We start from the raw sequence: 24,371 nt of genomic DNA on the forward strand, positions 1-24,371 counted from the left end.
TACTGTGGGGATTCAGGTGGGGAAGTCAGGTAAAGGTGACTTCCCCACCTTTACTTGACTCAATACAAATTTTCAAAGCTCAAACAGCTGAGGCACTGCGGTCCAGATCAATTGTTGCTTTTATGATTTGAAATTCCATGACCTTTCACAGTGTAACTGTATAGTAACCCTGCCTTTGGACAAAGTCCCAATTCTTTCAAAAACACTACTACTTCACAGTTTTTACACTGCGTGTCGCTCATTTAAGAGCACACCTGCTACTTATCAAGTTATATGACTTTGTGGTTTGTGTTTCCACTTCTTTCTTGTTCACTGCAGATTTTTCTATCCTCACAAGTTAGAATAACTGAGTCCAGACCTCACATCATTGATGACAAGAGATTAGGCAAAATACAAAAAGAACACAAATAACAATTATGTTGCTAATTGCATCCATTTGCAAGATGCACAAGCTGTGGAAAACGACTAGAAGCAGCAACAGAAGCAGCTTACTTTTCTGACGTTTCACCGTCCTGCCGAGGTGCCATCAGATGTGGTTCTGTAAAGCCTTCTTCTTCTCCACGATTTGACCGAGGATGCTGTACGTTCCTTCTTGACCTGACCTGCAAAGGGTTAAAAGAATTATAATAATAATAATGTGCCAAACGCTCACTAGACTCTTCAGTGTCGGCAGAAAGTTGAAAGGCTGCCGACGGTTATAATAAATGCTGTGGAAAAAAGGAGTGAGTATCTTCCGACATCACCATAAAACCCTCTGAGAGACAGATATTGTCTCTGGAACAACTCGTGAAGTTTTATGACCTAGTGTCAGGGGTTAAACATTAGCTCACCTTCCACACAAGCAGGAAGATTAGGGCCAGCAGTGGGACAAACAGTAAGGAGAAAAGGCTTTTCTCCACCACCTGGCGAAGGGGACTTGGCGAAGAAGCTGGGATGGAAAAACAGAAAAAAAAAAAATTCATAAAATTCTTAATAACAGGTCGTAATTCTTTAAAGCATTGTTAAATCTTTTGCCTCTAGCCAATACTGGATTTGACATACAGTAGGTAAAAGAAATCAAGTAGTGCCTTTTTTTTATGGTACAATCGCCCTGTGTGAAATTGTCAAAAAGTTCCTTCTGTTCCAGCAAAAATCAGCTCAAACTGTTGATGTAGGACCACCGTTAGACATCTGGTGTGATGTGGTATCTGGAACCAACCAGTCTGCAGCAGATCCATAATTTATGTAAGTAAGTAGCTGGAACCCGAATGGTACTTTCTTGTTTGGCCAAGGTGTTAACTTGGCCTACGAAGGTGTTAACTGAGGCGCTGTTGTTTTCTCATGTCGTTTCGTCATCGGTTTTGGTCTCGTCCTTGCGGCCTGGTAAAGCAGATTTTTCAAGCTAACTACCGCTGTAAGCTTTATTGTAAGCAACAGGGTTTTTTGTTGATGTTCAACTAAAACACTCGTGGATGACTAAGGGATATTTTCAGTAGTCCAACACGTACAGTTCACCTGACAATAGAGGTAAAGACGAGTCTTTGGTTTTCATTTAACTTCTTATAAACAACATTAATTTATCTTGTTTATTTTGTGTTTTTTTTACAGGTTTCCACAAACATCTTTTCTGAGCAAAAATGTAGGACGTAACAAAACTCCCTACAGACAAACATAAGAATTTGAAACTGTGCATTTATGTATCATGCTATTCATCCAACACACTATTGCATTTCGGCCTTGGGTTTTATTATAAGGCATAGATCAAGGCATCTGATACTCAAATTCAAAAGTACTTTATTAACCCCAAAGGGAAGTTAAATGTTGTTGTAACTCATTAATTTTTTAAAGAGTTATTGTACATGGTGATGGCTGCTGGCATCAAAGGTCTCTCGTAGCCCTCTGTATTGCAGTAAACCTGTAGAAGCCTCTGACTGAAGATACTCTGCCTTCCCAAGACAGTCTCATGAAGAGGATAGGTCAGGGTTGTCTATAATTTTCCTTGATTTTATGAAGAATCCTTCTTTGCATCATCATCTCCAGAGGTTCCATAGTCATGAAACCAAATTTAATTTGATCTCTTGCTAATCCAGGCTGCTATGCATTTTTTTTGTATGCAGGTGAAAAAGATGCCATGCAGTTTATAGAATATAAAGACAACACTGCATTTGATTTTTAGCAAGCGACAATCAAAAGTTATAGCAGTAACCCAACGATTATGTTGCTTAATCTCATGCGATGTTATGCAAATGCTTTGTCTGCAGTGACGAAGATGAATTCACTTAACTAGTTTCTTAGATTTTCCCAAATTGACAATATCTCTCTCAAATCTTTATCTCTTCCAGATTCTTACATTTTCCCATGACCACAGAAACCAGCCATACCTTTGTGACATTACAAAATCCCTCCAAGTGCCACGGAAACGACTTGAACTGAACTTAGCTACCACAGACTTTCTATTCACCCACAGCCAGAAGAAAGGCTAAAGGGGGATCGTGTGAAGAAAATGAGGCAATATTTACACAACAAATACATGTCAAATCAGCTCCCTCACAGTGGTTACATTCTGATATGTGAGCAAAATCCCTCCCAATTCAGAGCAAATGCTCACCATTAAAAGAGTCTTAATAAACTCAGTCTGCAAGCATGACTGGAATGTGTGGAGGAGATGTTTGAATAGGAGAATTGCTGCTGATGATGTGAAAAAAAAACTGAAAAGATTTTGCGTAACACAGATGTTACTAAAATATGGATCATATACCCAACCACTGAGGAACTTTGAGCACCTTTCTAAAAGCTAAAAGCTAAAAGCTAACCTAAATGACCTACCAAACTATCCCAAAAGCACTTAATCCCAATCTGGGCTGTTTTCTGAGATAAAACCTTGAGTCATTTTTGTTCCTACAGTTGGACAAAATCATGGGCCAAGAGTAAGTTCATGAAGAAAACGTTTGTCTATCAAAAGGTTGATAAGAGACTTTACCTGATGAGCGTGTTATGTCTTTAGTAGCGATATTGTATGACATGTCATGGCCTGACGTGGACTGAACTGAAAACAAGAAGATAAAAAAGGGAGTTAGGAGACAGTGACAAAAACTGAAGACAAAAGACCGATGGAGTGAAGCATAGCTGTCTGATGATGAAAACATTCATTGTTAGGCGCTAAATAGTCACTTCAGAGGTACTCTTTTTACCCCTCCTTCCCTTCCCAAACAACACACAAAAACATCTGATCTGGCGGCAAAAAAAAAAAAGAAAAGTGCTTTGGAAAGATTGGAAGATTGCTCTGTAATCAACACGTATACAATCAGGTTTCAGCCCTTTTCTTCCTTTTAAACACCGCGCTACCTTGGGACATCTTCCCTTAGTCCTGTGACTCAGCCGTGTCTCAATGGGCATTCTGAGCACTGAGGCCAGTCCTGAGTTTTTATCTTGCTGAGTTCTTGTGTGGAAATAATGGTGGCAGATTAAAAGCTTCTCCTAAAAAGCCACAAGAGATCTGCCCTAAATACAGCTTGCTCACAATGGTCCATACCAGGTGGCAGCAGTTTCACAATCGGAAGCAGAGCAGGAGCATGGTTTGCTGCTGGTCAGGATTTGGAGATTAGCTTCGGAGACGGTGGAAACGGAGCGTTTCCTTCAGTGGTTCCGGCGAGATCTCAAAGATTTTCAGCCAGTGTGTACACTTTGTCAATTTGTTGTGAACCGTTTTTGATATGAAAGCATTTTGTACGGCAGGTTCTCTCAATCGGCGGGCCAGGACCCAAAAGGGGTCCGTTTTGGGTGGGTTGTTGGTCTTTGTGCAGCAAGCGTGTAAAAAAAAAAGGCGTGTAAAAAAAAGAAATTCACACAGACTTTACTTTTGTGAACCCACCCAAACAATAGGTGGCGATAAAGCCCATTAATGAGTTAACAGCTGTAGTTTCATACCATTCAATTTAGTAAGTTGCTCAAGCTTTATGCATGTAGTAACTAGTTTCTAGTAGTAACATTTATTTGAGTAACTTTTTTTCCTTCATTTTAGTATCAGAATTTGCTGATATATAAGTCTATAAGCTGACATTATTTTAAAATATTAAATCAGGTAATTTGGTCAGTTACTCAGTACTTCAGTAGCATTTTCACCAAATATTATTTTCTGCTCCTACTTAATTAAACCTAAGTAACTAATAGGATGGCTACTTTTTATTTCAGTTGAGTGAAAATATGTTGAAGTAGTCAATTGAAAGTTTTGGGTGGTCTAACCTGAAAAGGATATATTCCCTTAGGACTGTCTCACAATTAAACAAATATAAAAACCAAAACAGATGGAGAAGTCGATATGAACAGGGGTATTTTGCAACTTTCACAGATTCCTTTCTCTAAATAATTTTTGGATTTGTAGTTTTTCCCACAATATTGTGAAAAATGTGTTTTGTCTTGACCTCTAATATGTTGCACCGCCTTGTCTTGGAACTGAATGCATGCTAGTCGCTGACAAATTCAGATTTAAATGAAATTGTTATGATCTGCTCATAGTCTGCAGTAAGGAGGTGTACAGCGGCGTACTAGAGCCATTGTGGATAGATTTTAAAAAAACAAAAAAACTTTTGAGAACTTTTGAAACTTATATCTGTACATGAGATCGTCTTCTCTGTTTTTTTCTCAGTCCATAGGATAAAGGATTTACATGTGCTGGGACCCCCTCAGGCCAAAAAGAAAACAGTCTGCTCTTTGTTGTACAAGAATTTAGGCCACCATTCAGCTATTGAAGAGGATCAGCCACACACTAAAGCATTGGCCACGTAGGAGAGAGTTTAAATTCGGCAACAGTCTGAATCAAGATAACCCTCTGAGGTTCGCAAACAAGCAGTTCGATTCAAGCATTGTAGTTTACACGTATTGCACAAAATCCAGCAGAAACATGTCATATGGCTATGAAAATCTCACTTTTGGGAAAACAAACTGAAACTTCTGTTTATGCTCACTAGAAAGGCAGCTTCTTTCTTTCTGGTTTTTAGGACAGTGGGTTTATTTACACCACTCAGGGACTCGGAGAACGTTTCACAGAACAGCTTCATTTATGATTTTTCACGTGACAGAAGAAAGAAGAAGTACAAGAAAAACCTGACAGTTGTTGAATTTTTTTTCTTGATCAACCACAGTTTTCGTTTTATTTGAGTAGAAAATATAAACTTAATTTGGAACGAAATGCTGATTGTGCACAGCTTTTCGGGAGTGTGACTAGCGCAATATTAGTTCAAAATGACTGAGCTGGATGTTTTTCAAAATATCTGGGACTACCAAGGTGTTGTGTTAATTTTAGAATTGTTCATAATTCTGAACTTTCATTTATGAATGCGTTGTCATGAATATGTTATATAGATCACTACTGAGTGAATAAACATGTTTTTGAACATGTAAATCTTTCTTTCTTCCTTTACTTCTTTCTGTCTTTCTCAGCAAATCATAAATAAAGTTCAACGTTCTGTATGTTAGTCGAACTGTCTCCAAACCTAAACCCACATGCTGTAGTTCATCACACATAACTTTAAAGACTTCACTAAGTTTTTCCTGCAGAATATTTGTTGATTGGTTCTTACTAAGGTTCACATCTAAGTCACATTTTTTCCCTCTAAAGACAAGAAGAATTAAGCCGACGGTACCTGAAGAGGATTCTTCTGTTGGTATCGGTGTGGTGGGACAGGGAGGTGGATCACATTCCTCTTCAGGTCTTTCTCTGTCTGCGGTGTTACACACCTCCTCGACAAAGTTAAAGTATTTCCCTGTTTCCCACTTATCCACTCTGTAGTGGCACTCAAACTCTAACATTTGTGGATTCTGTAAGGATGAGAACGGAGGCGCCAGCAATTAGTCATAAGTGATAAGTAGATACAATCACACTCCACTATAAAGTCTTCTAGATCATCAGCAAAGCCATTATAATGAATTTTGGGAACTCGCCATATTACTGATTCCTATCCGCTTCTCTTCAATGAATTGGATGAGTATTTGTATGTTGAGCTTATTAGATGAAATGTTTCCAAACTTTTCAGATAAATCCTTCAAGCTCTCCTCCAAGTAGTAAAGGTTTAACTTTGCCCAACACATGTCGCCCTGGATGGAGAAACACAGAAACAACAACAAAAAAAAAAACAGAAAGTCTGTGAAAAATATGCAACAGTTTTAGTGATAAAAGTCGTCTCAGGACAGCTGGTATCACTTAAAGAAATGGACACATTCAGGCATAACAGTATGACCTGGGTTATTAAACTTTAGCTTTAATAACAAAGCTACATAATTTTTTTAAGTTTAGTCAGTAATACTTTTATAACAAATTTATGTCAGGTCATGATTTCTTGGTTAATGTCAAGTTGTCATAACGAAGACATTTTGAATAATGTCAACTTTGTATTAAAAGTGTCATGATTTACCAAATGACACTTTATGACAACAGTCATAAATATTTATGACGACTTACTCATGTTCATGACAGGTGTTATGTCATGTTTATGACGGTGTCATGACAGAATTATTCACAACCCGTCCAATAAAGTGTTACGTACATTGCTACAACAAAGATTGGCATTGTATCAACTTTCCAGAAAGCTCAGATCTTCTGGTTCTGCTCTGCATCCCCAGAACCAGAACCAAATATGGGGAAGCAGCATTCAGCTTCTATGCACCAGAAATCTGGAATAAACATCTGGAGAACTGCGAAACAGCCGAAACACTGAGTTTCTTTCATCTTAAAAATCCACCTGTTACTTTTGAACTGTAATAAATGGATCATTTATCAATATATTTGATGTAAATTGATCATTTTAATGACGACACTCATCATAATGTAAAGTTTGTTCCTGGTTCCTCAATTGACGTTTCTTTTTTTTAACTTTTCACTTTTGTGTTTTTATGATTCAAAGCACTTTGAACTGCCTTGTTGCTGAAATGTGCTATACAAATAAACTTGATTGATTGATTGATTGATAAGCCATATTGTCAGTAATTTTTTATTTATTTATTCATTAAAAATTAACACAGGGAGAGAGGAAGACGACTTACCGTTTCTTTGGGAATGAACTTGATGGGGATTTTGTAATCTTTTGGAATATTTTGTCTCTGTTGAAACAAAAGTAGCAAAAGTAAAAACATGTTTGTGCTTTATTGAAGACATCCATAATCCAAAGGTTTACATTGACACTTATTTTCCGCTGACTGGCATAAAATAAAACTAAACATGTCCTGTTTTAGGGTTAGTTAGGATTACCAAACACACTGCTTCCTCGTCAGACATTGTTGGACAAGCAAAAGATGTTTAACAAAACAAAGAGCATCATGAAGGAAGACGTTTACATGGAAATATTAAAGCAACATTTCCAGATTTCTGCCAGAAAATTAAAACTTGGGCACCAATGTCTCTCCCAAATAGAAAATGTACAACCTGGTCTTCTAAATCAGATAGAAAGCGGACAACAACGTTAATGCTTTGCAGTAGCCAGTAGAGCAGAGTGCAGAATGACTCAGTTGTACTAGTTCTGCCAAAAAGAATTCCAACAAACTATTATGAAGAGTCTGAGGCAATAACTACAGACCATTCTACCTAACACCAAGGAAATCTACTTAAACTTCTATTCTTCGTTATTCTGGTATTTACTAAATGGACATGATGTCTTGACTGATCTAAAGCAGGACATGGTTAGTGTGACTTTATGTACCGAAAACACCCACAGTATCTAATTCATCATTACAAATGTTGCCTAAACGGCTTCATTTCCAAATCTTACCAAATCAGGGACTCTTCTGTCAATATCATTGACCACTTTTCCAGTTGCAGCTGAATGTACCCCAAGCGTCATGAACAGCAGGAAATGGACACAGACGTCTATCCAACTCTGAATGAAGAGAGATAACAATTGGCAATCAGTTGAACCACATCCAGTGTCATTATGACCAGATAACAGTTAATAATTGAGCAACATCTGCAGGTTATTCTTGAGGACGTTCGTTAATTTTTTTTAATTATTTCTTCCATCTGTCACACACTGTGATGACGTCGGTGTTTCAGAGACTTTTTTTTATTTTTTTGAGAACACAAGCAATTTTTTCATTTGAAATTAGGGCGCACCTGTCTACTTAAATATAATTATCTTTATTAACAATCATTAGTTGCAGGACAACTAGTGCTTCCACAATAAATAAATAATTAAAAAAATTCTACTAAAAATATTACTTTGTTCTTATCAACACAACATTAGCTAACTCCTCGTTCCCCCCAAACTTTTGCACTATTTTTTTTTTAACCAAACAAGCGTATCAGCAGGTTTTCCTCTGTGTAACCAGGGTCAGAGAGGAGTCCTTCATGTCCTCACGAAAACAAGTGTCATATTTGAAATCGCTCAAATATCTACTGGCTTCCTCTTTGGGATTAGATAACAGAAATAACACGTCCAAATTGACCGCAGGAGTGAATTAGGGAAATTGTGACAATTTAAAACAAAACAAAACAATAAAACAGTAAAAATAAAAAAAACTCAGAAGTGTAAATTTATTCGGTATAACTTCGATCGAATTGGAAAATCTTTGTTCACTTCTAACACAATCTGTCATTTTAATTGACCTGCTTTTGCTTGTTACCATGACTGACATGTGAGAAATTATTCTCGACTAGCTGCTTATGGATTCCTCAGACGACAAAAAGAAACAAAAAAATAAATCTTACACAGGGTCTATTTAAAGCCATCCTGTGGAGCCTTTAACAATCAATGACGTTCTCATTGTGAGATTTCTGCTTTGGTCGTAGGCTGACGTTCCGAATGACAATGAATGGGAGGCACAGAGCGACAAAAGACTGCAGATAGCACGGATATATTTAAACAGAGCTATATTTTTAGGATTTGATATTGTTTTGTGGAAGGAAAGGCTCTGAAGATGTTTGAAGGAGCGACTCCCCGTTAGCAAGGCCAGGTAATGTAAACAGGTCGACCGGCTGATACTTTAAGGCCTCACCAGCAGAAAGCCGCCGTTGGCTGACCTCTTTTCTGATGTCAGCGCCAATTCGACAATATTATGCAACGGACCTGCAGTTGTCCTCTTAATATAGAGTCAAGTCAGCGCCTTGCCCGAGATAGTTCGGCAACCTTGAATGGCAACCAGCTCCATGGCAAATACAGCTTTAAGGTGTTCTAAAGAGAGTGGAATTAAGAGTTCATTGCTGACTTATCCACAGAACCAGGCTTCAACAGGCGCAGCGCCATTTATCTTTATCTGCATAAAGATTTTCTGATCATGCTGTCTCTTTGGTTCTCACGAGGAAAATCTAGAACCAAGAGAACAAAAGCTTTAGAATGTTACACGCAAACTGCGGCTCCCAGATTGCTGGCTCTTTCTATACGTTTGTCAGGCCCAACCAAAACAGGAAAGGAAAGAAACAATGCTCCATCAAGAGCAGGAAAGGCTGAAGGAAAGGCATCATGTAAAAGGCAGATGGGGTGCAGAGGCTTTCACCTCAGCTCCAGCTTATCCATACAAATCAACAGACGGAGATGAGTGGATGTGAGTGTTATGGGTGGGAAGCCTGGGAAACAAATGGGCGAAGTCATTTTGCTCTTTATGGTGAAAAAAAAAAAGTTCAAAAAAGTTGATTGTACAGAGTTTGGTGCACAGGGAGACCAGGCATTGTTCAGGCCAAACTGAACTATTATCCAACATCATTTACTAGAGGCATTTCATTAGCAAATAAAAGTGGAAGAATTTGATGACATAAGTTAAAAAAAAATATTGCAAGACAACATTAAGCAGACCTGGGAAGTCTTTGCAACGCATTCAAGAAAAACACAGGTTGAATCCAACCAATGTTACTTATGCCTGCTGGTGAAGTCAGCTTAACTTAAATTCAATTTAATTTATTTGACAGCATCAATTCACAAGGCACTTTACAAAAAACAATTCAGTACATGAAATTCAAACAACATATTCTTTTGTATATGCTGACAGAATGGTATGCTCTCAGTGAGGCGTCTTATGTCCTGGTTTTTTTTGGAACCATGACTGATTTTTTTCATCGATTGACACTGAACCTTCAGCTACAACAAAATGACTCAGTCTCTTATAAACCAAACACTGGAGACCTTTTTGTGCTCCAGAATTAATGAAGTATTTGACAGTGTAAATACAGTGAAAGATTAAAAAAAACACTTCATGAGACAGCAATGCCATCAGAGAGAGTTCAGTGAGGGTTCTACTGGGAGTCTGCTTAAGACACAGGTGTCAAACTCCAGTGCTCCAGGGTCGCTGTCCTGCAGTTTTTAGATGTGCCACAGGTACAAAACGCTGGAATGAAATGGTTTAATGACCTCCTCCTTGTGTAGATCAGTTCTCCAGAGCCTTAATGACCTAATTATTCTGTTCAGGTGTGGTGCAGCAGAGGCTCATCTAAAAGTTGCAGGACTGCGGACCTTGAGGACTGGAGTTTGAGACCCCTGGCTTAAGATGATGGAAATCCCATTAGTCCGATGTTGGAAACTTTTGCTTCATTTATATATGTGGTGTCCCTCTACACAGATATGTCAAAAACATGCCACACGTACTGGGAAGTAACCCAAGAAAAGCAGCTTGCTACATGCAAACACACACTGAGACCCACATCAAGGTCCTTCAAGTGCTAGTAAAGTTAACTAGTACACCCATGAGACTCTTCACTCACTGTTCTAACCGACTAGGACACTGGCAACTGCTTCACAGGCAATCCAGGTTTGAGGGACTCCAGTGCTGCAATGTCCTACATTGTTTAGATGTTTCCCTTTCTGAACACGTTCCATGTAAATAACCAATTCCACATTTTCCTGCCCTCTTAAACCGATACTCATTATCCTGACTCCCCTTATGACGAATTGTTTTTCTACATTGAGTGATGAGATTTTACAGGTGTTTTGGAAAATAGACTTTAAATCTTCATTCATGTATTTTCCAAAAATGGAGCAAAGATTTTATAGAATCAGCAGTCTGTGCATTTCGTTCTTCTTACGCCAAAAAAAATAAAAGCACTGGAAATTTTTTTTATTTTTTATTTTATCTACAACTACTACTCAGTGGTAGTTGTTATTGTGTCTTGTCTCTATGCTGTAACTGCGAAGTAATTTCCCTGCTGGGATGAATAAAGTAATTCTATTCTATTCTAAATGAGACCGCTTTATGTTTTCACAGGCGAAAGAATAAAGTAATATAGGAAACTGTGCTGCCAGTACGGACAGCACAGTTTCCTGTCTGTCGACACTGGGAAACACAAGAACTACTTCCTTCCTTACTTCAAAATAAGAGACTCAAACAATTACAACAAGATTAAAGTTTGATTAAACACTCATTTTCACACTCAGTGCTTATGATATCAGACAAAATATGAGGATGGTTTAAGATTGTTGTTGGTGCGACCATTGATATCCTTTGCTTGATGTGTTTAATAGATCGCTTGAAACTAAATCATTTTAACCACATGACAATTTGAGCTGATATAAATATCTAATATACAGTATATTGATGTTATGGCAAATAACCAACATTTACTGTACATTCATATTGAAATATTTTATTTATATTTCAGTACTCTTTTGACAACCACTGCTTCTTTGCTTCAGATAAACATCCCATAATCCTTTGCTGTGTCGCCATAACTGTCACTTGACCAAACATGATCAACCTCCTCCTCCAGTCTGAGTTATGCAAAGCTGCCATTTGTGAGTGGGTGTGCCATGTCCACATTACGACCATAAAGAAAAAGATAATGATCAAAACAACAACCCTGGGAAAAAACATAATTTCCAAACTGACTGAATGCACAAAATTGTTTTGTCCTAATAAAACCTCATTTCTGCTATTTTCTCTTTGTTTTAGAAAAAGCACCGAGGCTGACTGCCACTGCCACACCACACTGGAATGAGTAGCTAACGCAGGAGCTTTTATTTGCAACGGTTGTTTAAAAAAAAAAATTGACTTCAAAGGGTGCAGACGCTCATTCCAAACAGCTGGAAAATAAACTCGGAGAAATTATGGGAGTAAACAATTCCTGCTCAAAAAAACCCACCAGTGGAACTGCTTTCAAACTGTTCTGCGAAACAAAGGGAACCAGAGTTGTTCCACAATTTTCGGGAAGGGTATATGGCATTTACTGCCAAAACTCGAGGAACAGATTGGCACAACTACTGGGTTTAAGGAAAACAATTATTATTATTTTTTTCCCTTTAAGGAAACTTTCAGAAAACTGCAAAATAGCTGAAACAGTGACTTCCTCTAAATCAAGACTACAAAACAAACTTGTTAAGCTGAATTAGGGGTCTCAAGAGCTGCTTGAGACCCCTAATAACTAGAACACTGACAAACATATTTGATGTGTTTTGATGATTGCATTTGACAAAATTCATGCAAAATCTGCTGCTGGTTTAACAAATGGTGACTGTACAGTGGATTTATATTTTCATAATGTAAAGCTGAAATGTGCCATGCAAATAAACTTGATTGATTGATTGATTGAATCAATTGTTTGTTTGAAAGTTGAATTTTATTTGTACTCATGTTTCCTTTGCCCAACACTAAAACATGTTTGATGATCTGAAACATGTACAGTGAGCGTGACGAAAACCAAGGCAAAAGCAGAAGACGTTTGTTAGCACGCCAACACTTCTTCACAGGACTACACACACCGCTTAAAATCACATTGCGCAACTGTCTTCAAGCAATTTGATCGTACAACTGGAACCACGATCACCCATCCGAAGACGAGCTGAATAGATCTTCCAACATCTACAAAATATCAGTGGCGTGTGTTTCACAAATCGAGTCAATCGGCTCAGTTAGCCTGAGGCTCAAACCGCTGGAAGAAGGTCAGATGTGAGTTGTTAGCAGAGAATCTCTTATTATTCTTCTTAAGCTAATGGTGATCCCCGTGGCTTTTTTTTTTTCTTTTGCAAGAGCAAATAAAGCCGAGCGAAATCACCTGGCTTCGCAGCGGGATCTGACATGAAAGGTGAGGAATGACAGCGGTATCGGCCGCCGCCGCCGCTCCTCGGGGTTTTAAGAGACAGATTCCCAGCATGCGAACACAGCAGCCGGCTGGAGGAAAAAGAAACAAACAGTCGCATTAAAGGAGCTGTGCTGACTGCAAGCCCGAGGTTCAATTCTCCTCACACCTCCTGGTGCTGACAAGTCATGAAGTGGCTGTCAGAAACACATGTTCGTAAAAATTTGGTGAGCTGACAGGCCCCGAGGAGCAGAGCACCGGATTATGTTTTGTAACTATTTAGCGCAGGCTCGCGCTTTCCAAAAAGAACGTATCTGTCTGTAAAGCACTACTGATGGTCGAGTGAAACAGAAGGAAAGTAAATGTTTTGATGATCCCACTTAGTGAGAGTCTGGAAAGGGCATTAGCCAATGCTTTCCTACATCATGGTATAAACATTAGAAGATGTAACATGTTCTTCTGCTGTCAAAGCCAATAAAATCTGATTATATAGTAAATGGGGTATAAATCTTGGAGCAGAAAAAAGAAGAAGAAAGGATTCCCCAGTGGCAGGGTTCCCAGATTTGGATAAAGCGTAATTATTTGTTTCTTTGCTTTGAGGTCGATCTGTCCTCGGGGAAAATCCATTCCTGTCCGTGAGTCGCTGACAGATTCTTGACAGGATTTAACACTTTGTTGATACATACTGCTACAACAGTGTTCGTGTTCTTGGATTTTCCCCGACTCTGTATAAACATCAGACCCACCGCTGCGACAATCAGGATTTATATATTGTTTTTGTTCCTGACACTGATCCAGGCCATTTAGGAAGAAACATTTGCTGACAGAGTGTCTCCATTACGATGCATGATACTTCATTAAAATCACTGACGTGTGTATGCCTGAAAGCTCAGTGTAAGTGAAATGGCAGCAGGATAACAGCACATTTCATCAGTAATACCCTGCATTCGCTCACTGGTCATATTCATGACAGCGCACTCTTGAAATTTAGTTTGACAGAAAAAAACTTTATCTTTAAGTACATCTGTAACATCCTGCTACATAATGAGATTTATCAGGATAAGAAGCTAAAGTAATATAACTATTTGCCTTAAGCCATTTTTCTCAACTCAAAATCTCAAATTCTTTGACAATTAAGCCAAAGGCAACAGTTGAACCTTACGCCTCACATCCAAGTGAAATTATATCTGTCTGTAACACTGCGTTGCTAAAGGTTGGGGATTCAAATTTAGCCTTAAGCCTGAAATTTAAGTTCTCTATTTGACTAATATCTTTTAACATTATATTCGTTATGTAAAATGTGTTATAAGTTCCTTTATAAGGGCAGTATTAGGTGTTTTCCTTACTATGTTATCAACAGTTGTAAAAAAAAAAAAGCTACATAAATCAAACATTTTTACTTTGTAATTTAACGCCTTGAAATTGGCCCTCTGTCTCTTTATAAAACTCCTGCTCTTTCTGAAACGTCGCGTTCAGGAAGTCATCACAATATGGCTCCTCTATTAGCCCTGTAGCAACATTTTTAGCAGCGTTCCACTGACAAGTAGCTCCTATAATGAGCTCAGCAGATGCACAGTCTCACCAGGTGTTTGCTAATTGCTGCTGGCTAGTCTGAAGGAGCGGAGAGGGGGAGGTGCAGAGAGGGCTGCTCTGTGAGGCCGACGCTTGGAAACCGAAGCTCAGAGGGGGAGCAACCAGGCGTTTTTGCACAGCTGAATGGTTGCCATGGAGATAAAGGAGTCTCTAAAACATGCACGAAAGAATGAAAGCAACACCACACGTTGTGTTCTTGTTGAGGGAATAACATTATAGCATCATGTAAAGCTAAAAAAAAAATCAGATTTTACCTAATACTTTCCCTTTAATACAGTGTTCAGCTGGTGAGGTGTCACTGTGTTTGTAGTTATGATGCCCCGGATACGGTTAGCTGTTTGGTATGAACAGTTAAAAGACTGTAGCATAGTACATGCTTTAACTTACTGCACATTCTTGCTTGCTAATGAGAGAAAGATTACTAGTTAAATTAAATGACAAGTCAATAACGAGTCAATTCTTGCTTATTCTCTATTTTGATATGACCTGTTGATAATTCTTTAGTAGTTTAAATGGCGCTCCAGTGGAATGTTTTGACAAAACAATGCTGTAATTTAGTTCAATGCTTTTCCTGCTTCATACATTAGGCAGAACATGAAGCACTGTGAGTTGCAGCAGCCGACAGGGTCTCTTTCAAAGTAAAACTTCAATGCAATGCATTAAAAAAAAAGTTTTATTTGCTGTGCACTCAAAGACAGGAGTTGGGATAAAGCAAATAAAAAAACCGGATCTGACTTCCACTGTTTAAACTCAACACTCAGCTCCAGCCTGTAACTGTTTGACTGCCACTATTTGACTTTCTAAAAAGTACTTATAAATATATATTCATATCGCTATTGTGCCAACAAAGACATCGGCATCATTTTGGTTCCATTTGGCACTATTTCTAATACCGTTTAGTGTTGGAGGTGAAGTCTGACAATCAGAGCAATTTGACCACAACAAGAAGAATCCGTAAGTTCACTCTCTGTGAAGACAGCCATGCTTTCCCATAACCAGCAGTGTATATATTCACCTCTCCCATGTTGAGACCAAGAGGACTAAAACGACTGGATTTACATTTTCTATATAGTATCTACATCAATTACTCCATTCATACTGTTACAGATTTGTTTTTTAATAAAATTTCATTTGATTTTCTTTTTTTTTTGTCAATAGAGGAACATAGATTCTGGATTATTTTTGTGTTGTGAACCGTCGCAGCACAAAGCAATGCAGGTTAGCCTAGATGCTGTGCGACCATAATGTCTCCTTGTCTTTGGGCTTTTTCTAACATTTATGTAGTTCATATCTATAACTTTACTACCAGTATGCATTAAAAATAACATTCAGCCGAAAATCAAAGCTTTTTTCATGTGGGTATTTAACAAAAAGTCCCCACTAAACTCCTTTCTGAGCCCCACATTTTGTGTTTTTGAATCATTGCCATTGAGTTAAAATTTTAAAAGCCTCAAAGTCAGCTAAAACTCTCACCCATGATGAGTGTATGAAAATGTACCACTGTCACTGTTTTTAATCTTCTGGGGACGGCAGTTGTTACAGCAACATAAAAGCCACATTAGGCTAACAGATAAAGCTAATGTCTGTTAGATGTTAGAGCAGTTCAAAGGGCAACTTTGCTTACGATGGGCCGCAGCCAAGCAATGCAGGGCTTGGTGTTGCTCAGGAAAACATGGCATATACATGACTTAGATTCTGTGCAAAGCTCAACATTTAAAAGAAAATATACATTTTCACTGCGCATGGTACAGAAACATAAAAAGAAGCCATTAAACCTCCTCCTATGTGTGGTTCGGTGGCCATAAAGCTGCCAAGACATTAATAGCAGCACTTCTAACATTTACGTAGTCACATCTATAACTTTCCCAACAGTTGCCATGGCAACAGAGAGGTTGCTCAGATTTGAAAGCAGCTCACTGAGCATACCAGACCCCAAATGTTATCCCAAAACATTTGGGGTCTGAATGTTCGAGTCACAAGGGCTGCATTGAACTACTTCTTCCTTTACTTTGATGGAACATTTGAAATCCATATCTTATTCAGTTTTATTAAATGACACTGGATTGAGAGTGTTGCATATTTATTTATACCATTTTGTGTGTGTGTGTGTGTGTGTGTGTGTTCGTCCAAAATATAACAGATGTCAATAATTCCGGATAAAGGAAACTGATGACAGAAGTCATTGGAGTCATGAAGGACAGATGTTTAATAAGGTATATATTCAAATTTACCACAAGTGAATGATGCTTTGTTAATCCCAGAGGGAGAAAACATAATAATATTCATATGTACATCTTGAGCTTAGCCTTTATTGCTAAGTTACAGAGAAGAACATCTTGATGCAATTATGCTGATGTCTTGACAATTCAGCCACATGTTTTTGTACTTTGTACTTTTGCACTTCAAACTTCCAGAGTTCTTGCTTCTCAAGTATTTATCCAGTATATATATAAAAATCAAACAAAAGCCCAAATAAAAACTAATTAGCTCTGAGTAAAACACCAACATTGAGGGTTTCTGCTGATCTTTCCGACATAAGCATTAATACCAGAGTTATTATGTTCCATGCAAATCTTATGCTACATAATATTGTGCAAATCTGACTTTTTTGAGCTGCGCATGAAGCTGTAATGTCATTCTCTCATCAAATACACACAGAGTGTTGCTTTGACTCATTCATGCACGCTTGAGAAATCCTTGAATTTTCCATGGCAACCATTCAGGGGTGCCATAGCAGCTGCTCATGTGAAGCTCCGCCTATTTACCCGAAGCGTTGCCTTGGAGCTTCTGTCCCCGGCCGAAGTCCCTCCCCGCAGAGTGCTCCTCTAGACTAGCGGCAGCAGCAATGAGCAAACACTCGCTGTAACTGCGCATCTGCTGCGCTCCTAAGAACGGTTGTAAATGGCATCATGGAGAAGCACATATATATATATATATATATATATATATATATATATATATATATATATATATATATAATAAACTTTAAAAATTATGTAGCTTTATGTTATTAAAGCTAAAGTTTAATCAGTAGTACTTTTATAACAAATTTATGTCAGATCATGATTTCTTGGTTAATGTCAAGTTGTCATAACAAAGACATTTTGAATAATGTCAACTTTGTATTAAAAGTGTCATGAATTACCGAATGACACTTTATGACAACAGTCATAAATATTCATGAAGACTTACTCATGTTCATGACAGCTGTTATGACATGTTTATGACAGTGTCATGACAAAATTATTCACAACCAGTCAAATAAAGTGTTATATATATATATATATATATATATATATATATATATATATCCCCACGTGTGGATTCAAAGCATATATATGCTTTGAATCAATATTACTGCTCCACACATTCCACTCAGCTTCACCTAAAATGAACAGTTGAATGTTTGAAATATAAACATAACCAGGTGTTCCAACAGAACAACATGATCTTTCCAAAGCGTTGATTTCAACCATTTTGAAAATGTTGGGAACAGATAAACCAACTAATTTAAATGAATTGCAATTATGCAGAGAATAAGAGTCAAATGTGATGCAAAATCAAAACCCTCAATGTGTTATGGCTGAAACACAGAGGAACCTTTAGCCAAACATTGGTGGGGCTGCATGTATTTGAGCCTGAACTCAAAACTTGTGAGCATCTAAGAAAATCCACAATAAATTCCAATCTGAGCCCCAAAATTTCTTTTTCAAACCATTGCTATTGTAGTCACATTACCCTGAAAAATTAAAGTCTCCATATCTGCTAGCATCGATGCCCATGATGAGTGTATGAAAATGTACCACTGTCACTGTTTTTAATCTTCTGGGGACGGCAGTTGTTACAGCAACATAAAAGCCACATTAGGCTAACAGATAAAGCTAATGTCTGTTAGATGTTAGAGCAGTTCAAAGGGCAACTTTGCTTACGATGGGCCGCAGCCAAGCAATGCAGGGCTTGGTGTTGCTCAGGAAAACATGGCATATACATGACTTAGATTCTGTGCAAAGCTCAACATTTAAAAGAAAATATACATTTTCACTGCGCATGGTACAGAAACATAAAAGGAAGCCATAAAACCTCCTCCTATGTGTGGTTCAGTGGCCATAAAACTACCAAACATTCAACTTCTGCTATTGCTTTGAAGTACTTTGTTCTTAACAATCAAAACAAAGCAAAACCAAAAACACAAATCAGGGTTCCTGCAAATTCAAGATTTATTCCAATAGTTTATATGAACATTTTAAAGCATCCTGATCATTTGAGTATAAAATCTACTCATCAAAAACCTTAATGCCTGCCGCTGACGATTATATCGATATCTTTAACGAAAACTTGATAAAGCCGGAGTGAGTTATCGGATATTCAAATATTTACACTTTTTCATCCTTGGTAGCTTTATTTATTTTCTTTGCTGATGTTAAAATTACTTCTGAGCATTAATGCAGGGTCTTTCATCTACACTCGAAGAAAAGCTCAATCTTAAAATCCTAATCTTAGAGAGTGGTGGTGACATTAGCAGTGCTATAAAAATGTTGCCCATATAAAATAGGACTTAAAGGAATCTTGACTGTATTTTAATGCTTTGAAATTGGACGTTAATTTAGGATTTCCTAATCCTAATTCATCCTAGTCCTGCTCATTCAGACAGAAAAAACTGTAAGTTCTTCAGGACAGCTGTAATATTTGGCTACATAATGAGATTTACCAGGTCAAAAAAAAACAAAAGTATTCTCATGACTATTTGTCACAAGTCGTTTTTCTCAACTCAGATTTCTTGAAGGACAAGCCAAATGCAACTGTTGAGCCGTTTGCCTCATGTCCAGATTTAATTAAATTCTTGGTTGTTTAAGAAAAATGCTACATACATCAAATATTTTTACTTTGTTATCTAATGCCTTGAAATCGGGCCTCTGTCTCTTTAAGAAACTCCTGCTCTTTCTGAAACGTTGCCTTCAGGAAGTCATCACAACATTTCTTCTCTATTAACCCTTGAATAAAGCTTTCACCAGCGTTGCAGTGAGAAGTCGTTTGTACGAGGAGCACATGTGCAGTTCTGCCCGGTGGTCGATTATTGCTGCTGGCTAGTCTGAAGGAGCTGAGTGGAGGAGTAAAACGGGGAATCGCTGCTCTGTAAGGCAGAAGCTTGGAAACTTCAGCTCCGTGGAGGAGCCTCGTCCTCGAAGGCGAAGCTAGATCCATCCAGGCGTTTTGCACAGCTGAATGGTTGCCACGGGAGATGAAAGGATTTCTCTAACATCCTTGACAGAATCAAAGCAAAATTCCAGGTAGGTTGAAGTGGAGGGAATAACATTAGAGCATGACGTAAAGTTCAAAAAAGTCAATTTTACATAATAATACTGAGACTTTGAGAAAAGTGGGGAAAGTCAAACATGTTTGCCATACCAGATTTTTAGACTTCTAATCTCTGAAAATTGATTCCACACTTTACAGACGGCGTTGGAACCCCTAAGGGACTTATGTGATGTTATGTTTTCTAAGCATGTCTGTGAAGTTAACGGCCTGTGAATATTTTGAAATATGCAAGACATTTCTCGAAAGTCTCACAACTTTGCTTTCGTGAGCTTAAAGGACGTCCTTCTGAAAGGACAAACAACTGCAACATCTAATCTCCCCCGTTCTTGCTGTGACTATGAAATTGGAGTTGTTTGGATAAAATATCAGCCGTTTGTCTCCCACGCAGCTAAATTGGATAGTTTGTAATGTCTCGATGCAGTCTACTGTGCTGACAGCACACTGAGAAAACCTTGTCTTACTGTGAGCTGTAGCTTGGCTCAACAAGGAAGGAGATGGGAAAACATCTTGGTTAAATTATAACCACCTAAAACAAACAGCGTTTCCTTCTAAAAGCTCCAAAAGACACTCGTGGCCTGCAAACAAAGCCCATGCCAAACACATCAAGCTACAGGCGGGGCTTTGGTGAGAAAATCGCTTTGACTTGTCGTCACTGGCTTTGCCGATATCTCCCCAACATCCTGTTACTCCTGTTAATCAAAAACACGCCTATATCCCCAAACAGAACGCTCACACTGGCCCAAGATGTTCTCTTTAAGAGGATAAAGCCAATTCAGCAACTTCTGTTGTCACACAAACAACATATTGTCCGATCCAGACGTACCCCTCCGTGAGAACGCCTGTCCATCACCGCGAGATGAATTAGAGTTGTGGAGGCGTTGCCGCGCGACGCCCGACATCTCCGATGCGGAGGACGAGGGTCCTCATCTCGTTTTTCACCGCCACTTTGAAGTTGAGGTGCCATTGAGCTAAACGAGGCTCTCCAGACCGCCGGCCTCACGGCCCTCTCCGCATAATCTGATAAATGTGAGGCGCAGGCCCTCACATGGCTTTAGTCCACCGCTTTGTCAGAGAGAGGGATGTTTTTTATCTTAATCTTCTGCTCACATCAATATTGAGAATTTTGCTGCGAGACCTCACTTCCCATGTTTCATAATGAGGATTAGTGCCGAGAGAAAAACCAAGCTGCCATTGTTGTCCAGCTGTCCCGGAGCCAATCCTGGCTATGACACCGGGCAGCTGGGATTCTGAGTGGAGGTGATGTTTTTCTTTCATCTTGCCTCTCTCTCTGACATAACATGCTTAAGAAGTTGATTCCCTTGGAAAATACTGTCAGAATCTGTCAGAATCACAGTCAATATTTAACGTGTTACGGAATAAGCCGCACAATGGAACCAAACTTCTTATCTAACACATCCTTTCAGCGGTTAAACAGCAAAAGCATGCAGTCTCTATTTGCATGCTAGAGACTGCAAAGGCATGTCAGAGAAAATAATAGAAAAAAATAAACCCTAGAGACTCTAGATCACTTAGTTTGTGTAGAAATTGAGTAAGCAGCCAAGAAAATTCACTTTGGTCCTAATGCTGTCTGCATGAGGTGCACTTAGAGGAGCCACATTAACACAATCAGCAGCCAGGTGATAGGACAGAGACCTGAGGCATGTCAGGGGCAACCTGAAACAGGACTAGTCAGGTTATCTTGTCATATCCTCGGGAGGTAAATAACGAACCTTTCAAAAGTTAGAGACTGATAGACTTAAGTCAGAATTTGCAAATCTCTCTTTGATATGGCCTGACTGGAAAAAAAACCTTATTGTTTCATCTATTCACTGAATGCATCAAAACTAATCTTTAAATGCGTCAACAAACACCAGGCGCTATTGTTGTACTTCTATAAGCTTGACAAAAATCAAGTAAAGCTTGGGCACCTATACTTTGGCAAATCCCATAATTTTCTGTTGGGTCGTTGTCTTTATCTTTTCATGTGTTCCATCCATAAATGAGTAAGTCTTTGGGGGGAAGATGGAGTACCCAGAGAGAACCCAGGCATCCACAGGGAATAATAAACACAATAATAATTGTGTTTATTATTCATTTTACATTATCTTTAGAATTCCTAATTTCACTTTTTCAACCATTTGTAAGAAGATTTGTTGTGGTTTTTTCTTTACATTTGACCAACGTAGTCAACTTATTGTTTTTTGTCAATTTTAGTTTCTTTATTATTTATTTCACATTGGCTATCCTACTCTGAATTGCACTGACTGAACAAACGAGTTGTTTTCACGTGTTTCACCAAGCTTGTGAAGCTGTCGGTGGGTTTAAGCGCACACCGAAAAATAGAATGCTGCAATTCAGTACATTTATATCTGTGTTTAAGAAAAGAAACAATTTAAGTCGACTCAGTTCTGTTTCTCTGCATCGGCCCGGTATCAGCCTGTACTGGTGTTGGAAGTGGTAAAAGTTGGATCAGTGCGTCCCTAGGTTACATCAAATAATGTGATTAGTGAATCATTGCTGCGACGCATGAGCTCTGTCAATGGTGCGCATGTAACCCCGGGAGATGTTGTGCTAATGTGGTGGACTTTCTTCACATGTCCCAAGAGTCAGCCTGGTTCATCTGGTGATAAAGTTGCACATTCTACCCTGTTGAATGCATCGCTAGGTGAGCATACTTTACTGGTCATTGAACAGGAAGGAAATACCAGTATGAAAGGGTAATTGGAGGAACGCATTATCTGTAATAACATGACACAAATATTTACTACCTAATCAGTTTGACTGAACCAAAAAAAAGGTATAAAATCAAGTCCAAGCTCAGATACCAATCACATCTTTTTTTGGCAGAGTTCTTGCTCTCCACACTAATGATTAACAGCCACCTTGTAGTCAATGAACTTTCACGACAAAGTTAACAAGCTGTGAATCGAGGGGGAAGCAATAAAACTTCCCCCTGCTCGGGATGAGGGGGAAGTTTGTTCTGATTGATCAAGTTTGATCTAATTTTTGATCAGATAAAAATGAGATAGTATGACCATTGTGGCTGCCATGGAAGATGCTGACTTCTAAAATGGATCATTTATCACAAACATGGACTAATAAAGAAATTAAAAAGTGTGCGCAGGGTTCAAACCGAACACGGAGAGAGTTACCGCCTGCTCTCCTCCGCTGAGGAACAACATACGCATGAGTCAATATGATGAAAAATACAAACAAACAAACAAAAAAACACACAAAAAAACTGATTAGACACATTCCTTCCGCTGGCATCCCGGAAGCCGCCCGCGCTCTCCGCCCTGCTGAAAAAATTTATTACCACCACAGGAACACAACGAGGCTGCTGAGATCAATCAGTTCACCACGGCAACAACGCGCAAGCTGTCACACATAACTCCAGCTAATGAGGCGTCGTTTAGAGATATGGCTCATCTAATCTAACGTGAAAATAATTTGCTTTGCTGCGTTTGTAGCTCAGCGTATGCTGTAGTGGAGAACAGGGAACGGTGCGTAACGAGACGAAGTTTCATCACGAGTAGCTAGGAGATTGAACAATGTGTTGAACAAATTATTCCAAGCATCATGATGTACTAAACATGTCCATTTAGTTTAATGATGTCCGTATGTCAGAGATCTGGTGTAGATTGGTGATTAGTGTTTTTAGTGCCAAAAGGACACATTTGAGTGCTGCTAAGCAAACAGGAAAAGACAAAAAAAAAACCGATTCAGAAGCCTGGAACTTCTGTGGAGCTCACAAAACCTGCCTCGTATGGAAATAACGCCTTTAAACAACTTTTGAAGAAATATCTTTAACAGCACAGGGACCAGTACCTTTATATAGGTACTGCAGCTAGCAGTTCTATTTACTGCCTTGCAGCATTGAAAGCTCTGACTGCAGTTTGTCCCGGTTCTTTTGTTGCAGATGGGTTGGAGAGAATCTGTGAACAGTAGTTCTTTTCTTTTTTTTTGTAGTCTTGCCACGTACTTAATTGGATTCAGAACTGGACTTTCTAACACACGATTTTATCAAAAATCATTCTATTGTCTCTGCGTGCAGAGACGTTATCTTGCTGGAAGTTGAGGCTCCGCCCCTTCTCAGGTCTTCAGACGATCTTATCTCTGGCGTCTTTTACCAGATTCTCTATTAGTGATGGGATTTTCGGCTCCTTTTCGAGATGCGGCTCTAATGGCTCTCCTTACTGTGGAGAGCCGGCTCTTTCGGCTCCCAAAAGGCTCCCCATATATATTTTTGACATTATTAATTAATTAATAGCTTAAACCTAATTTTATAATATTTTGTTTCATTATTGACATTGTTAAGCACTTATGATGAGTAAAAATGCCGCATAACAATGCTATAGCAATAGAGATGCGTGTGATGTCCTCATGTGGCTGTGCATGTTGTTTGTCGAGCCTGCACGATAGGAAATGCTGACTTTGCACAGTCTGCACTCTGCCCTGGAGCTTGATGTAGCATTAAAATGAGTCCAAATCTTGCTCC

The 24,371-nt window shown here is 38.7% G+C and overlaps 1 protein-coding gene across 1 annotated transcript in view; it reads right to left on the reverse strand.

Moving 5' to 3' along the window:
• Positions 1-24,371, reverse strand: part of LOC102217478 (kit ligand-like) — a 47,541-nt gene that overhangs the window by 8,242 nt on the left and 14,928 nt on the right. Inside the window, exons 2-8 of the mRNA XM_005814824.2 lie at positions 7,740-7,847; positions 7,018-7,074; positions 5,920-6,072; positions 5,622-5,796; positions 2,960-3,025; positions 831-928; positions 493-602 (exon numbers count right to left, since the gene is read on the reverse strand). Coding sequence (XP_005814881.1) covers positions 493-602; positions 831-928; positions 2,960-3,025; positions 5,622-5,796; positions 5,920-6,072; positions 7,018-7,074; positions 7,740-7,847 — 767 coding nt within the window. The remainder of the gene's footprint in view (positions 1-492; positions 603-830; positions 929-2,959; positions 3,026-5,621; positions 5,797-5,919; positions 6,073-7,017; positions 7,075-7,739; positions 7,848-24,371) is intronic.

Source organism: Xiphophorus maculatus, chromosome 2 (assembly GCF_002775205.1).
Source record: "Xiphophorus maculatus strain JP 163 A chromosome 2, X_maculatus-5.0-male, whole genome shotgun sequence".
NCBI classification, from domain to species: Eukaryota; Metazoa; Chordata; class Actinopteri; order Cyprinodontiformes; family Poeciliidae; genus Xiphophorus; species Xiphophorus maculatus.